The sequence below is a fragment of the Micromys minutus genome (genome assembly GCF_963924665.1).
Source record: "Micromys minutus genome assembly, chromosome: 10".
NCBI classification, from domain to species: Eukaryota; Metazoa; Chordata; class Mammalia; order Rodentia; family Muridae; genus Micromys; species Micromys minutus.
Window position 1 is genome coordinate 20,811,288 of NC_137979.1, and position 17,023 is coordinate 20,828,310.

Consider the following 17,023-nt stretch of genomic DNA (forward strand, 5'->3'; position numbering starts at 1 on the left):
ATGGCTCAGAAGGAGAACGCCTACCCGTGGCCCTACGGCTCAAAGACGGTAAGGTCCCGGCCACTTTCCCCGCCCCGCTTCCTCCCGGAAGAGAAGTCCACGGAGATAGTCCTGCAAATGGCGGGACTCTTAAGCGTTTCCGACGTATAGGCCCCAAGAGTTTGTTTGAAAACAACTCAGTCTGATCGCTTGCAGTCTTACCGTAGCAGATGTTGCCAACCTGAATCTGAGGGCTTCCGTAGAGCTGAGCGCGTGTACGAACACACGGGCCAATTTGTACCAATATTACTGGGGGAGGTTCGTAGGCACAGTGAGCTAGTACGCAAGATGGTGCACACCTGTAACAGCAAACCCATAATGAGCTTAGCGACATGATGGGACCCTGTGGCCGCCTCCAAACGAAGAACCCTTCACAGTATGGTCTGTTCCTTGGTGGGTCCTGAGCATCCTGGACAGTCCGTCTGTTTCCTTGGCCCAGCTTCCTCCACTATGGAGCCCTGAGTCAAACTGGCAAGAGTGGAGTCTGGGACGAGACAACACTGTTACTTTTGTCCTGATTACTATCGATTACTCAGAGAACTTTGGAAGTGTAGTGGCCCACGTGTACACATATCTTTCATTCCCCTGTCCCAATTGTCATCCCTGAGATTCGGTGTGATAATATCCTGCAACCCCCAAGGCCGTCAGTATCCCTCTAGTCTGTTCCTATAAAGGATGAAGTTGTGTTGCAATTTCACCAGCTGAGGTTCCTATGTAAGCGTGGGTGAGGGGGTGGTGTGTTTAGAACTATCCACACTGGACAGTGCTGTGCCTGAGGTGTGAACCAGGGTCAGGGGAATTGTTAAGTGGTGAAGAGAGTCTTTTGCCTCTTGTCTTGGGTTGTTTATTTCATTGGTTCATTTACTTTGCTTTTCAAACTGTGTGTGTGTGAGCGGGCGTGTGTGCGTGTGCTCGTGTGGCAGGGGGGGTGTGATGTTAAAACAAGGTCTAATTTAGCTCAGGCTGCAGGCTTGAACTCCAAATCAGGAGCCTCCACCTCCTAAGTACTGGGGTTATGGATGTATGCCAGGACGCTCTAAAGTTGTTTTTTTTTTTTTATTTATTTTTATTTATTTTATCTTTTATTTACTTTTTTTTTTCTAGACAGTGTTTCACTGTCTATCCTGGAACTCACTCTGTAGAACAGGCTAGCCTGGAACTCACAGAGACCTCCCTGCCTCTGCCTGTGAGTGTGTGCCAGTACTCCTGGCTGCCAATTGCTTCTTAATAACCCTTTTCGCGTGGAACAAGAAGCAGATTCTTGGGGTTAGGCAGGCAAACCAGGGGCATCGCTATTGTTCTGTGAGCTGAGTGGATGGGTTCTTTAACAAGTAGTTGATGTACGGCCTGTAGCGCATTCCAGCCAGGTTGCGGGGACAAGGACGTCCTCAGAGTCACCCTTTGCTCCTCAGTCTCATTCTGGCCTGAGCACCTTGCCCCAGAGAGTCCTACTGAAGGAACCTGCCGTGACATCTGCGCATGCCCTCATGAACAGGTCCAACAACCAGTCCACAGGTACCTGCACGAGGGGGAGAGGATGTAAGCTGGGGGTGTCAGAGGAGAGACTCAATATAACTGCTCTTTCCTTAGCTGCCCCTGGCCAGAAGTTGGCCGAAAACAAGAGTCAGGGCTCCACCGCCTTGCAAGGATCCCAGATCAGGTAGGGGACTTGACCAGTGATGAGGCAGAAATGGGGGAAAACAAGGGGAGCACGGGCCAGCCAGCCCTGAGCCAGCCAACTTACCCTCGCTTCTCTAATCAGGCAGCCTCTCACTATTGACAACTTCGAGATTGGGCGTCCCTTGGGCAAAGGCAAATTTGGAAATGTGTACTTGGCCCGGGAAAAGAAAAGCCGTTTCATCGTGGCCCTAAAGATCCTCTTCAAGTCTCAGATTGAAAAGGAGGGGGTGGAGCACCAGCTTCGCAGAGAGATCGAGATCCAGGGGCACCTGAAGTATGCTGTCACCCAGCCCTGGTCCCTCTCTGTTAACCTGACTACCCGACTTACTCCACCTAGACCACCGGCCCCAGCTCTCCCCTACTGCTCCCTAAGTTAGTCTCTGCCATCTGTCCTGGCTCCTAGATATAGCCTGAAGCTTCTTTCTCCTTGCTCCAGACATCCCAACATTCTTCAGCTCTACAACTACTTCTATGACCAACAGAGGATCTACCTGATACTCGAATATGCCCCTCGTGGAGAGCTCTACAAGGAGCTGCAGAAGAACCGAACCTTCGATGAGCAGCGGACTGCCACTGTCAGGGCCTGGTGTGGGGTTTGAGGTTGGGGCTGTTGCTGGAAGCTGGGAGCCTGATTTCCTGTTGTATGGACCCTCACAGATCATGGAGGAACTGTCGGATGCCCTGACGTACTGCCACAAGAAGAAAGTGATTCACAGAGACATAAAGCCCGAGAACCTGCTGTTAGGTCTACAGGGAGAGCTGAAGATTGCAGATTTTGGCTGGTCTGTGCACGCCCCATCCCTGAGGTATGGGGGAACTGGGGAGCTGTTCCTGACGTGAAGCTGTGACATTCCTCAGGAACATTTGGGGTTTTTCTCCTTGCAGTATAGACACAGTCAAAATAGGTCAAAATATCTTTGCCAAAATAGGTGACTCAAGGATTCATGCCCTGAATTTTCTTTCTTTCTTTCTTTCTTTTTTTTAAAGACTAAATATAGTGGGTCCTCTCTCACCACATGGTCGAGAAAACTCCCACACTACAGGCTGATTGATAGTTGATTGGTTGATTGAGCCAGGGTCTGGTCTTCTGTAGCACAGGATGACTTCAAACTCACGACATAGCAAAAGATAACTTTAACTTTCTGATTCTCTTTGCCTCTACCTCTTCCTCCAAACATACTAGGATTACAGGTGTGTATCACCATGCCAAGTTTACCCTGGCAAAACCCTATTCTTTATAAGGATACGTGGTCTCACTATGTTGCCTTAAAGGCCCATGTCACAGTTTGGTTTTAAGGTATTGGGGGTGGAACGGAAGGTCTTGCCTATTCTAGGCTCTAGGCTAGCTCTCCCACTCAAAACCCTCAAAACCTCTTCCCTGCAGCCCAAAATAGCCTCACACTGACAGCTGTTTAAGTGCTGGGATTAAGCCAGGTGTTTGTAGCACTCACTTTTAAATCCAGCCATAGGGAGGCGGTGGTAAGCAGGGGTAGCCAGGTTAACACAGATGAAGTCAAGGCCAGTGAGTTCCAAGCCAGCAAAGGCTGGACAGAGAGAACCTGTCTCAAGGAAACAAAACCGAAGACCAAGTGTTGGGATTGGATATGTATGTCTGAGTGAGTATCCGGTGACCCCTTCATTGTTTAGTTCTTTAGGGTATCGCACAGTGAGTTATATAATCTGAATTATTTACGTAGCAGATGCTTGGTGGGTGTTGGTGTTTTCTGCTTTTTCTTTGACATAAGCATTGCCCTTGTCTCTGATTGTTTTATTTATTAAGATTGAGATAAGTCACTGGTGTGACTGTGCAGGCACCACGCATGCCCACCTCTCTGGCATTTGGCTTATATCATTACCATCCATCCCCTGCTCCAGAGTGCATCCTGGGTCTCCGAGCTACCTATTGTCAAGTAAAGAGAAAAGAGAAGCTCTCTGACTTCTGGGATCCTACCCTCTTCCCTCATCCCACCAGGAGGAAGACCATGTGCGGCACCCTGGACTATCTTCCCCCAGAGATGATTGAGGGGCGCATGCATAATGAAATGGTAGATCTGTGGTGCATCGGGGTGCTCTGCTATGAACTTTTGGTGGGCAACCCACCCTTCGAGAGCCCTAGCCACAGCGAGACGTACCGTCGGATTGTCAAGGTGGGATAAGGTTTTCTGTACTGTAGGAGCCAGGGTCTGGGGCTGCTCAGCGCGGATGCCCAGGGCTCTGCAAAAATGTCCCTGCTTTGTAAATACATTTTATTTATTCTCTGACAACTTCACACATGTATATAAAGTGCCTTGATCATATCCACCCGTAAGGACACTCTGCGGCACACCTCCGCAGTACATGCCATCAGGAGTAAGTCTTCAGGACAATGTGGTCAGAGTAATGACACCTTTCCCTTCTCCACCTGCAGGTAGACCTGAAGTTCCCCTCTTCTGTGCCTTTGGGGGCCCAGGACCTTATCTCCAAGCTGCTCAAGCATAACCCCTCACAACGGCTGCCCCTGGCGCAGGTCTCAGCCCACCCTTGGGTCCGGGCCAACTCAAAGAGGGTTCTGCCTCCCTCTGCCCTTTAGCCTACTTCTTGATTTTTTTTTTTTTTTTTTTTTTGTCCCTGTCATTTCTCAGTTTTCTTTGTGTGTCTGTGTATGTGTCGTGAGAAGGGGGTGGTAATTGGAAACTATCCCTAACTCCAGTTCTAAGGGATCTTATCCCTCTTCTGACCTCTACCAGCAAAATCAGGCATATGTGTGGTCCACATTATACGCAAGCCAAACATATAAAGTTAAAAAACAAACAGTGCTGGGGAGATGGCTCGGCAGTTAAGAGTGCTGGCTGTTCTGCCCAAGAACCAGGAATTCAGTTCTCGCACTGCGTGGTGCTCACAGCCACCGTCTGTAACACCCAGTCCTGGGGAATCTGGTGCCTTTGAGCCTCTGCAGACACGAGGCATGGATGTGGTATACATGTGTGCAGGCAAAACACCCATGCACAGAACTTTAAGAAACCCTCTAGTCTGATTCCTTTCAACTTGCCAAATGCTGAGTGTTGTTTTAAAAATACTATAAGCTCAAAATGCATTTAATACATTTTAAAAAAAAAAAAAAAACCATGTTGTAGCCTAATCTGTCTTAAGTTCAGAAAAAGTATGAAGAACATAGCATAATTTATAATAAAGTCTTAAATGTTTCATGTTTTTGGAATACTGTGGTGGTCTGCATATGCTTGGCCCAGGGAATGGCACTACTAGGAGGTGTGGCCTTGTTGGAGGCAGTGTGTCACTGTGGGGGTGGACTCTGAGACCCTAAGACAAATTGGTACCAGGATCTAGGGTATTGCTGTGATGATAGGCCTGATGATGCTTTTGATTGGAGGAATGTGTATCTTCAGAAAGCAGTGGAATGTTTTAAGTGGGGCGTAATAGGCCATTCTAGTAAGAAAATGGAAGATGGTGGAGCCCAGGGTGATTTGAACTGTGGAGGCCTGTTGCTTCAAGAGGTTTCAGAGAAGAATGTTAGAATTTGGCCTAGACTCTGTTCTTGTGATGCTTTGGCGCCCTTGTCTGAAGAGTCGCTGAGCATGAGGTGGTGAGGGATTCAGATTCATTGAACTGACAAAGGAGCCTCCAAAGAGCCCTGCAGAGACTCTGCCCTTTGGTTTACTCTCATGAAGAGCATTTTGATAAAGCATAGCAAGCTTAGAAAGGAAAAACAAAACAAAAACATGGTTCACAGACTAAAGGGGCACCAGGAAATAGAAGAAAGCTCAATCCTGTGTCTAGGGATATTAAATGGAATTAAGGAAGTGGTGACCAGGGGCTGGAGAGATGGCTCAGTGGTTAAGAACACTGACTGCTCTTCCAGAGGTCCTGAGGTCCCAGCAACCACATGGTGGCTCACAACCATCTGTCAAGTTAATATTCCCAGTATAGGCTTCAGTTTCCCCAATAAAGTAACCCCCTGGGGGGGTACTGGTGACCTTGGGACGAAGTCCCTCCCAAATAAACCAGTTTTACAGTTGAACAAGGGATGGTTATATCAGGCACTCTTACCCGGTTCTTGTTGGACTTTTAACCTAGGATGAACTACAATCCAGAGATCCAAATCTTGAGGCATAGTGACCATGGGAAGCTTTGGCTCAGCCATAGTAGTTCACCATTTTAATCCCAGGAGACAGTCAAGCTCTAGGTGAACTAAAGTTTAAATTCGGGTGTGGTGTACACAACTGGATCACAGCATTTAGGTGAGAGCCATGCAGGTCAAGTTCAAGGTCAATCAGGCGACGAGCAAGTTCCAGCACAGCCAAGCTTAGGCATTGAAGGAGCTGGAAAACAGAAAGCTGGTGATGATGTAATAGAACAAGGGGCCATGTTCCAGCCCCAGCAAGCAACAGAACTTGGCAGCTTTGGCCATGTGGCTCTGGCTTTAGAGTCAAGAATAGAAGGGACTACTGGGACAGCTGATGGTTAGCTGGAGTTAGTAAAACATTGATATCGCTGAGGTGAAATCTGGGAAATGTTTTCTTGAGAGCACAAAGAAGCTGTGTTTTAGAGAGAGCCAAGGTATTACTTTGTGCTGCAGCTGGAACTTGGTAATGTGTAAGAGTCACCCAGGTGGTACTGGTTTTGAAGCCATGAAGGGATCATGGAGAGCAGGTGAGGCTCAGCACTGAGAGGCCATGGAAGGTGCAGCCTCCGCTGCAGTTAGTTCCTGGACTGACGGGGTCATGCAAAGAAGTTGAGGTTTGGCACCATGAAGAGAGCCTGTGAGAGGCCATTCGTAAAGCCTAGTTGCAGCAGAAGACCCCAGTGTATTGGAGATGCCAGCGCCATGGGATGACCACCAAGAACAGCAGCAGCAGTGGAGTGAGGTCAACCAGAGCCTAGAGTGCTACAGAGGGCAGAGCTGGAGAATTGATCCTCTTTGGAGGATCCCAGAAGATCACGTGTGCACCCCAGACATTGGAACAAGAAACTGTAAAGTTGAAGTAGCCTTGGATATGCAAGATGTTAGAGATGTCAGAGCTATGGGATACCTGCCGAGAAAAGCTGCTAACAGCGTGGAACCAGCTCAAGAGAATGAAGTTTGTTGCTGCTGAATGCCAGATCTGCCAACCGCAGTCAACAAGGGTGAAAGGAGTTGGAGACCTGAAGAATGCTTTGACATGAGACATAGAGTTTGGAGTTTGCCCAGCTGGCTTTCTGTCTTGCTGTGGTCCAGGATCTCCTCACCATGACACTGTGAGGTGGTAATGTATATCCTCTGATGATGGAGGTATGCGATCTGTTTTTTGATTTTGATTTCTTAAAGAATTACATTTAAGAGATTTTATGAATCTTCGAAGAGACTTTGAACTTTGGACTTTTAACATTGTAGAGACTGAGATTGAGTGAAATTCTGTCCCACAAAAACTAAAATAAAATTAAGGGGCAAGAGCCGTAGCTGCTCCTCCAAAGACTGCCTGGGAGAGCACAACTCTAAGTTTAGCTCCATGGTTTCCTGGCCTTGGGGGGCACCGGTCACAGGCGTACACACAGGCAAAGCACTCATACACATTTAGAAATTAAACAGTCCTGGTCATGTCAAGCGCAGGGCAGTGGCCCATGCCTGTCATCTCAGCCTTTGAGAAATAGAAGCAGCAGGAGTGCCATGAGTTTAAAGCCAGCCTGGTGTACACAGTGATCTACAAGCCAGCTTTGACCACAGAGTGATCAAAATCATAAAACTCTGCATAGTGAGCTGGGCAGTGGTGGTGCATGCCGTTAGTCCCAGCACTTGGGAAGCAGAGGCAGGTGGGTCTCGTGAGTTCAAGGCCAGCCTGTTCTACAGAGGGTGTTCAAGGACAACCCAAGTGCTTTGAGGACTGTGGGTTGGCTCAGCAGGCAGAGGTGCTTAACACCAACTGCCTGACCCCTGAGGTCCATTGCTGGGATGAAGCTGGGATTCATAGGGTAGGTGAAAGGAGGGAAAGGACTCCTTGTTAATACCTTGTTATCCTCTGAACCTGGTGTGTGTGTGTGTGTGTGCACGGGAGCTTGCAGAATAGAGTTGGAATGGGAAGGAAAGGGCATGGGATGCATATGTCTTGAAAGCAGAAGGGAGAGTTTTTCTCGGGGAGGAAGGGGCCCTGCCCAGAGGGTGGAGTGAAGTGTGTAAGGAGGTTCAGAAGTTTAGAACCCTTGGTAGGCAGTTTACAACCCACTGTGCTCTTCCTTGAGCTCTGACACCTTTCTGTGGCTTCCACCCATGCACATGATAAGGAGATTTAACAATGTAATGATATTGAAAATGCTACAATTAAATCTATCCCGCCATTGTGTCAGGACCCAATCATTTGCCCCCAAACCCATCAGCTAGCAATCTAAACCCCAGAACATGAATTTGGTGACATCAAAAATTCAAACCATCCTGTGGACTAGTATACTATCCTTTTTAAAAAAAAGAAAAGAAAAGTAAGAAATTAACTGCATATATGGAAGTACACCATGTATACAAATCAATGCGCAATTCTTTTGTTGTTTTTCAAGACAGGATTTCTTTTTGTAGCCCTGGCTGTCCTTTCACTCACTCTGTAGACCAGGCTGGCCTTGAATTTAGAGATCTTCCTGCTTCAGCCTCCCAAGTGCTGGGATTAAAAGTGTGCACCACCACCACCCAGTCTGTGCCATCTTAATCCAGATCTGTCAGCTGAGCTAGAGGAGTGCCTGGATACACTCAAGTCCAGAATTCAATTATACGTCTAGAACAACCAAGGGAACTCGTAATTGTATGGAATTGGGGTGGGGAAGAGCACACTTGTCAAGCCATTAATAAGAGTTTCCAGTCTACTGAGGCAAGGCAGGTGGTGCTGGCGCCCGCCTTTAATCCCAGCCTCTGGGAAGAGGAAGCAGTTTTGTGTGGGTTTGAAGCCAGCCTGGTGTAAGTTCACCAGAGCTGCATGGATAAACCCTGACTCAAAAAAAAAAAATCAGGTCACATGAGTGATGGGCTGGTTCGACGTGTAGGTCACACACAGAGGGAATAGACACTGTGGTCACTCCCCCAGCTGCTCTTTCCTTGTGTTGCAGCTACTTGAGTTTGATGGAACTGGCCCAGTCCTCACTTCAATAGCAGCAGAATTGTTTTTCAGAATCTGTGTTGTGGAATCTAACCTCCAAGCGTAAGAACTCAACTACCATAAGCAGCAGTGACTGCAACACCCTAAGGGTGAGCCTGTTGATTGTCCCTTATGGGAGAAGATGGTGGAAAGAGAGCCATGAGACTTCACGTTGGGATGGAACATGATCTCAGCCATTTCTCCAGTCTGCTTGCATGTGGCCATACTCTCTACCATGGTGAGAATCAGTTAAACTGAAACTGCGAGCAAGCCCAACAACATGATTTCTTTTGTAAGAGTTGCCATGCTGCTGTGTGGTGGCGGCCCATGCTTTTAATCCCAGCACTTGGGAGGGAGTCAGATCTCTGTGAATTTGAGGCCATCCTGGTCTACAGAGTGAGTTCTAGGACAGCCTGGTCTACAGAGTGAGTTCTAGGACAGCCTGGTCTACAGAGTGAGTTCTAGGACAGCCTGGTCTACAGAGTGAGTTCTAGGACAGCCTGGTCTACAGAGTGAGTTCTAGGACAGCCTGGTCTACAGAGTGAGTTCTAGGACAGCCTGGTCTACAGAGTGAGTTCTAGGACAGCCTGGTCTACAGAGTGAGTTCTAGGACAGCCTGGTCTACAGAGTGAGTTCTAGGACAGCCTGGTCTACAGAGTGAGTTCTAGGACAGCCTGGTCTACAGAGTGAGTTCTAGGACAGCCTGGTCTACAGAGTGAGTTCTAGGACAGCCTGGTCTACAGAGTGAGTTCTAGGACAGCCAAGGCTACAGCGAGGAGAGTTACCACGGTCATGGTGTCACTTCACAGATATGGAACACTGACAGGGCAGTGACACAGGCACTGCTGACAGTTTTGAGCTATGGTACTTCTCACAACTCTTGCCCATCGCAACCACAATGGCATGCACAGATGAGGTACAGGTATTACCCTTTTGGCTCTACTCCTGAAATGGGCCCCAGCCTTCTCTCTGGTGGTGGAGACAAAGCAACAGACTTTGCAACATTTGGTGCTGGCAGGAGTTAGCTCCTGGAAGATGGAGACTAATTGGCTCCTGTTGGTGACAAGGGTCTCAGTTTTGGCCTTGACTTTGTTGTGGGACTTGCCATGAATGGAATCATGTCAGAACATGTAGACTGTGGGTCTGAGGTTAGTGATACCTTTAACATGGAAGACAGCCAGATCCATGCACTCTGACCTTTACTGCTGTGTCTCAGGGTCGAGGTAGAACTACGAGGAGGACCCAGAACAGGGAGGAGCAGGAGACCCAACTATAAAATAAACAAAGCAAAACACCCCAAAATGTATTCATTTCTTTTGAGAGTGTGTCTGTTTGTCCATACTGTGGCTCATATGCAGAGGTCAAAAGGCAAGTTCTTGCCTCCCACCATGTGGACCATGGGGATTAAACTCAGGTTGTTGGGCTAATCTACATCTCATAATCAGCTATATCTTGAAGGTAAAAAACTATTTGTTCCTCTGCTCTAAACACAGTCACACACACTCTCTCATTCACACACACACAGTCACACACACTCTCTCATTCACACACACATACTCACACACACTCACATACACACACACTCATACACACACACTCACACACACACACTAAAGCTGAGAGGAAGCATGGGTGGCTCATGCCTAGCACCAGGGAGGCTGAGGCAGAAAGATCTTGAGTCAAGGCCAACTAGGCTGTATGAGCATGGGCCACAAGGCTTAGCTATACTGCTTAGAAGGGGAAAGAAACTCGACAGTGGGAAAGTGAGCGTAGAAAGGGAGTTGTTTAGTGGGTTTGAGTTTTTGTGTTTGGGAATTGCTAACGGGGACAGAGAGCGTAGGCAGAAGATTCTGAGATGTATGATACCGTGTCCAGGCTAGCACAAGGGCACCAGATCCCACCACTCTGGGAAGGCAATGGTATGTGGAACAAATTTGTGAAAAACTAGCCAACAAGATCAATGAAACGAATGACAGCATGCCGCTGAGGACGGGGAAAGGAAACATTTATTCATTGCCGGCAGGAGTGAGGACTACTACAGCCATTATGGAAATCGGTGTGACCCTTTCTCAGGAAACTGGAAATCAAAGTACTTCAAGATCCGAAGAACTCGACCTCTTACTACAGAGACACATGCTCACCCATGTTCATTCATAACAGACTTGAAACAGCCATGCTGATGAGTGGATACTGAAAATGTGGTCCGTTTACACATTGAATATGATTCAACTACTAAGAGACTTTGACATGGCAGGTGAATGGAAAAAATCACCCTGTATGAGATAACCCAAGCCCCCAAAGACAAAGATGGTGTGTTTTCTTTTCTCTGTGGATGTTACCTTTGAAGCTTTGGATGCTACAAGCTGAATAAGCAGGGTGTTACTTTTCCTGCACCATGTCTAACCACATGCCTTCATGCTTTTTGATATGATGATCATGGACTAAACTTCTGAACTATAAGGGAGCCCCAAGTAAATGTTCTATAAGAATTGCCATGAGGGGGCTGGAGAGATGACTCAGTGGTTAAAAGCACTGGAGGCTCTTCCAGAGGACCTGAGTTCAATGGTTTGATGGTGGCTCACAACCACCTGTAATGGGATCATCTTCTGGTGTGTCTGAAAATAGCTACAGTGTACTCACAGAAATTAAATCCCCCCCCCCCTTTTTTTTTAAAGAAACAGCTCATGTTTGAAAGTATAATAAGGGTTGGTAGTGACTGAGAAGACAGGAGAATAAAGAAGTTTTTAAACGTTGATGAGTCACGGTATATCTTTACAGCAATTGAAACCCAAAGTGAGACAGTTACCTAGCTAGGCAAGGAAATAGAATATATTGTTATGGAGAGACAAAGGGGAAACGAGGAGGCTTAAATGGGTCGGGAAGGAAGGTAAAGGAGGAAGTATGGGGAGGGACAGCTAACATTAAATGCCATTTCAAGACTGTATGGAAACCTACTGAAGAAGCTTCCTAAAGTATGTGCATATATGAAAGGAATGTTGACGGAGCTGCCAAATAGGGAAGACAAGGTCCCAACCAAACCTATGCCACCAAGTAAAACCTCCATTGTCACACCAAATGTCATATTTTAAAAATTTTAAATCCATTTTGGTGGTGGCAAGACATGCCTTTGGCATGAAGAGGAGAAGGAGGAAGTAATAGTAGAAGACAAAAGATTTGGAAAAGATGGTTTCTTTCAAAGGAAAAGGGCCTCAAGAAATGAGCAAGGAACACAAGAACAAAATAAAGACAGGGTGGAGGGGACAGCAAAAGTCAACGTTGATGGCAAAACCGGAAAGATCCTGCAATTACTATCCACAGTAATTGTACACATTTTCCACACAGGATTCAGTTTCAAAATCAGGAACAAGGCATGGTGTCATTCTGCTTAAATTTAACCCCAGCACTTGGGAGGCAGAGGCAAAAGGATCTCTTGTGGGTTCGAGGCCAGCCTGCTCTATGGTGCTAGCTCCAGGACAGCTGGGGTTATACAATGATTACAAACCAAGGACGAATATTAATAAATTCCTATGTTAACTACAAGTGTCCAGAGCTTTGGTTGTATTTTGCAGTTGACGACTTTTCTACAGTCCGATTCCTGCACCACAGCCCTTGGAAAGAACCTCCATCTGCTACAGAAACTACAATGCCCTGGGAGATGAGGCCCCTGGGCTCCTGAATCTTTGGTCTGGATGTGTTATTAATACTCTCCCTTCTCGTTTATTTTAGCTCTGGTGTCTTTTCTCCGTCTCTTCCTGACACCCCGGTTTCTTTATCAAACCTCTTCGTTTCTGAGGTTTAAAAGCCGCTCTTCCCTCTGTCAGCAAGATGAACTGATGCTCTTGGTAGTTCCCATCAGAGACCTTTCTCGACACAGGCCTCACCTAACTAGTCCTTACTCTCAACCCCAGCCCTTTACTTCCCCCAGAGTGGTTATCAAAGTTTCTGATCTTTTCTCTTATGACCAAAATCTCAATATTATCCTCCAACGAGAGGAACGCTCTACGCAGAGGGGGACAGGAGGCCGAGGAGTGACAAAAGGCACAGGAAAATCCACAAGCTGCAATTCCGTCCACAGTGAGTCGCTCTGGGCGCTTCAAGGACCAGTTTCAAGGATGGAACCAGTCAGTCGGTCATGTTCCGCTGAGAATTCCGGCTTTCTCTCCCTCCCTCTCTCGGTGCTGTTTTTCTTGCTCGGTTATCTAGCTAGGTTCCGTCCAACCCTGAGCATCCAAAAGCCTCTAGAAATCCCAAGAACGATGCCGGGCTGTGCGCGATTGCTAGGCGCTGATTCTGGACCACACCACCGGGGGCGTAGAGTCTAAGCTCCGCCCCGGTGGGGCTCGGGCGGTTCAGGGCTCGGGTCTTTTAAGATCCGCCCCCCTCAACTTTCCGAGAGGGCGGAGCCAGGCGCCCAGCTGTCACCTCGGAGCCGCCACCGGACTGGCTTTCACGTGTGTTCTGCAGTTCAATAACAGCCCTCCTTCCGGAACTTCCTGGGGTGACGACCAATCACAGAGTTCTTCCTGTCCGGACCATTCTCATCCGGCTGCCAATCGGCGCGCCTCCGCCAACGCCCCTTAAAGGCGCCGCCGCTGCCGGGAGAGCCCGGCGGACGACTCGCGGTTCCGGCCCCCACCCGCAGTATGGAGGCCGCCCGGGGGCGGCTCGGGCCGGAGCCGGACCTTTCGCCCGGAGCTGACCACCAGGCCGCGACTTTTGGCGGCAGGCCGTTCCGGACGTCCTCGAAGCCGCCCTCAGTTCGGACGCTGTCCGGGGAGGAAGAGGCTGAGAGCGTTGGGGTCGCGAGCCGTCACCCCCGAGCGTCTCCGAAGACTTCGAGCGGCAGCATCGCCCATCGGCCGGTGCTGGATGCTCGGGAGGACAAGCCGAACTCCCGGGAGACGCCGTCAGGGGCTGGGGGACACCGGGGGGCACCGGGTTCCGAGCACGCCCCGCCCCCGTCCCCCTGGTACCGGGAGCCCGAGCCCAGCGACGAACAGCCCTCCGCTCTGAGGGTCTGCCGTCGAGGGAGCTCCGGAGGCGTCGATATGGATGTGGAGCTGCCTCAGCAAGAGGGGGGAGACGACGACGACGACGACGAGGAGGCGGCAGCGGGTAGGGCTGGTCGCTCGTTCCCCAGCCGCCTTCAGGACAGCCGCAGCCTGGACGGGCTGAGTGGGGCGTGCGGCGGAGGAGGCTCTTCATCCAGTGGCGAGGCCGGCGCGGGCGGAGGACGGCGCGCCACCATCTCCAGCCCCCTCGAGCTCGAGGGCACGGTGAGCCGCCACGGCGATCTTACTCACTTTGTCGCCAACAACCTCCAACTCAAGATCCGGCTGAGTGGCGCCCCACCACCTCCCCCTGCCTCTGTGCGGCCCTGCCTAACGCCCGCGCCCACCCCCACTATCCCTCCCATCGACCCGGACGTACTGAGGGATCTGGAGCGGCTGAGTCGCGAGCTGGGCGGCAGGGTGGACCGTCTGCTTCGCGGGCTGGGCGGTGCGGTGCAGGAGCTGACAGCATTGAGCGTGGGCTGTATCCAGACCTACCGCGACGCGGTGGACTCCTTAGGTGAAGCCGTGGACATGAGCATCAAGGGCATGTACACCTTGCTTGCGCGCTGCGAGGAGCTGGAACGGGCTTTGCAGCCGGTTCAGGGGCTGGCACGCCAAGTCCGAGACATCCGACGCACTCTGGAGGTGTTGGAGGCCCTTTGCAAGTGACCAGGAGCAGAGAGAGAGGCCATGCCTACCTAACCTGGCCAGACCAGGGTCCAGTAGGGACGCTCGGGATTCTTCAAAGAGCCCTGGTGGAAACTGCCTGCTGAGGGAGGGGAGGCCTGTGCGTTAGAGGCTCTTCCACGAGCATTTAGGAGGCCTGTGCCCGTTCTACGCCGCCGAAGGAGTGTGAATGGGAAAGTTGTGAGGATTTCCCTGGTGGGAAGGGATGTAGCTCTGCTTTTATTCAGTTGGCCGTCCGTAGCTACCCTGTTCTTCCCGACTCTTCTCCCTAAGCTAGAACGCTGTCCTTGGGGATACAGGCCCCTTAGATCTCTGCTGGAGGGTGGGGCGGACCCCAAAGTGTGATCAGAAGAGACCCCGGCCCCGCTGCGACTATCTGGATTCCAGTGGTCACACCTCAAGTGCCAGGGGCTTTAGGAACTTGAGCGGTCCTTGTCCACACATCATGCGAGGGCGAGGGTGCACATCTGCATAACCTCCTGCTTCTTTCCTCTGGTCCCCTAAAATGCCACGGGGTGGAGCTAACGGGAGCACATTTCGCGATGGAGGGAGAGAGGTGGTGAGGGGGTCTCACTACTCTCAGGGTCCAGGTAGAATTGTTACTGGTTTCGGAGCCCACCTGTTGTGGAGTATTCTAATCCATTTTGGCTTTCTGAGTTTTTGTGGAATTAAAGTGCTGCTGCTGCTAAGGCTGAGCCTGTTTTTGTGTGGGGTCGAAGGGGTTAGAAAAGGAATGGGAATGAAGGCCCCTGTGGCTCACGGAGCTCCCGGGGTGGGAACTGGGAGCGTGGAGGAGGAAGTCTCAAGCTGTGCGTCAGAGCTGAGGGAGATAATTTCATAAAGGACCCAGAGTCACTAAAAGCAGAAACACAAGCAAGGGTCTTCAGGGGAAAGGGCTTCTCTGCTCCCGATGGACAGGTAGACACAGGGCAGATTGGTTGTGTTGGTTACAGAGAAAATATAAACTCCCCGTTCTCTCTGCTGATCAGCATAATGTATGGCTTGAGACAACTGTGTGCCGATCGGAAGGGCTGTCTTCTTACATTTTACATAGTACATCCAGGAACTATATGTTATGATCATAAAATATCCACGATCACAAAAGTATCGATTCCTACAGTCCGAGACATGCCCACATTTTTACAGCATTCCAGTACATTTTTTTTAAATTGAACTGTTTCTGTATTAGAATGACTGTTGTATGAAGTTTTCTTAAATGATTAAAGTTTTCAGAAAATGATTAAAGCTGGCAAGACAACCTTATTAGGTGGTGAACAACAGGAATAAAACCAAACTGATAGCATTCCATACTTTGTCTCATGATGGCTAGGGAGAAAATCATATTGGACAAATATGATTTTTTTTTACTTTAAAAAAAGTTGCGTTTTGGCCCGTACGGGGATCGAACCCGCGACCTTGGCGTTATTAGCACCACGCTCTAACCAACTGAGCTAACCGGCCACTGGCAAGGAAAGGATTGTTCTTAAGCCATGTATATATCTAGGTATAGCCAATCTTGCCTAAAAAACGCATTTAGTAAAATGCAAAATTAGTTTTCCAAACTAATCAAGTGAAATTCTGACAAAGCCTGATTACTCGCCGAATCCCAAGTATGATATTCAAGGTTGCACAGTATGTTCTAGAAGCCACTCCCAAATCTGAAGTCACAAGACGCCAGAGACTGAGCAGTGAAAGGACAGGAGTGACGTGGTGCCCTGATATCGGAGAGAAGTATCATTACTTTTCCATCTATAAAACAGAAACTAGGAAGGCACCGCTGGGATTCGAACCCAGGATCTCCTGTTTACTAGACAGGCGCTTTAACCAACTAAGCCACGGCGCCTCCATGACGTTGCCCTGCCTTCACTACTTGGCCAGGTCAACTTCAGGGCACGTGAAAAAAACGACTGATACTTGGCGGGGCTGAAAAAAGATGAAGGAACGAGCAAAGAACAGGGTGCGGGAAATCGCAGGGGTGTCGTGTGGGACTAGAAAACCTGAAATGGTGGCATGACTTATCTCTCTCGCTCCTGAGGCACAAAACTGAATGTAGACCACAGAAGCTACACACTCGACGAGGATGGGATTCGAACCCACGCGTGCAGAGCACAATGGATTAGCAGTCCATCGCCTTAACCACTCGGCCACCTCGTCCTCACATCCCTGTGGCACTTTGGCTTCTCTGAGATCTTACCTCTTACTCCTGACTGGGTTAAGTCTTGCATTTGTGGAAATTCCGTTCATAACTGCAGTGAACTCGCAGAGCAGTGTCGGATCCACCCCTCGGCGACCAGGAACACTGACTGCTCCAACTGTGGCTGGCTGGCCTCGGGAGTCCCGCTCTCTGCCCAGAATTACCTCGATTATCCGCAAAAAATACTCACGAGATGCACTAATGAGGCATCATGATCTGATTCCTGAGCTTTCCCGCTCTCGGTCCTTTGAGAGCTGTTTCTTCTTTGATCATTGGGGCAA

The 17,023-nt window shown here is 49.4% G+C and overlaps 2 protein-coding genes across 4 annotated transcripts; both read left to right on the forward strand.

The window, feature by feature from the left end:
- Positions 1-4,288, forward strand: AURKB (aurora kinase B; the record flags this gene model as incomplete). 3 transcript variants are annotated; one of them, XM_080922517.1, is made up of 8 exons in its annotated part: positions 1-48; positions 1,452-1,554; positions 1,630-1,699; positions 1,802-1,993; positions 2,156-2,294; positions 2,377-2,525; positions 3,692-3,866; positions 4,127-4,288. In XM_080922517.1, the coding sequence occupies 8 exons, from the start codon at positions 1-3 to the stop codon at positions 4,286-4,288; spliced, it is 1,038 nt and encodes a 345-aa protein (XP_080778643.1). The 3 variants fall into 3 exon arrangements, with proteins under 3 accessions (XP_080778643.1, XP_080778645.1, XP_080778644.1); XM_080922519.1 differs by having other exon boundaries at positions 3,695-3,866; XM_080922518.1 differs by having other exon boundaries at positions 1,458-1,554.
- Positions 4,289-13,407: 9,119 nt separating this feature from the next.
- On the forward strand, positions 13,408-15,207 carry BORCS6 (BLOC-1 related complex subunit 6). Its single transcript, XM_080923411.1, has one exon. It carries the CDS (start codon positions 13,451-13,453, stop codon positions 14,528-14,530), a length of 1,080 nt encoding a protein of 359 aa, XP_080779537.1. The 5' UTR covers positions 13,408-13,450; the 3' UTR covers positions 14,531-15,207.
- Positions 15,208-17,023: the final 1,816 nt, after the last annotated feature.

Coding starts and splice junctions, on each gene's coding strand:
- BORCS6 (XM_080923411.1), top strand. CDS start 13,451: ATGGAGGCCGCCCGGGGGCGGCTCGGGCCGGAGCCGGACCTTTCGCCC.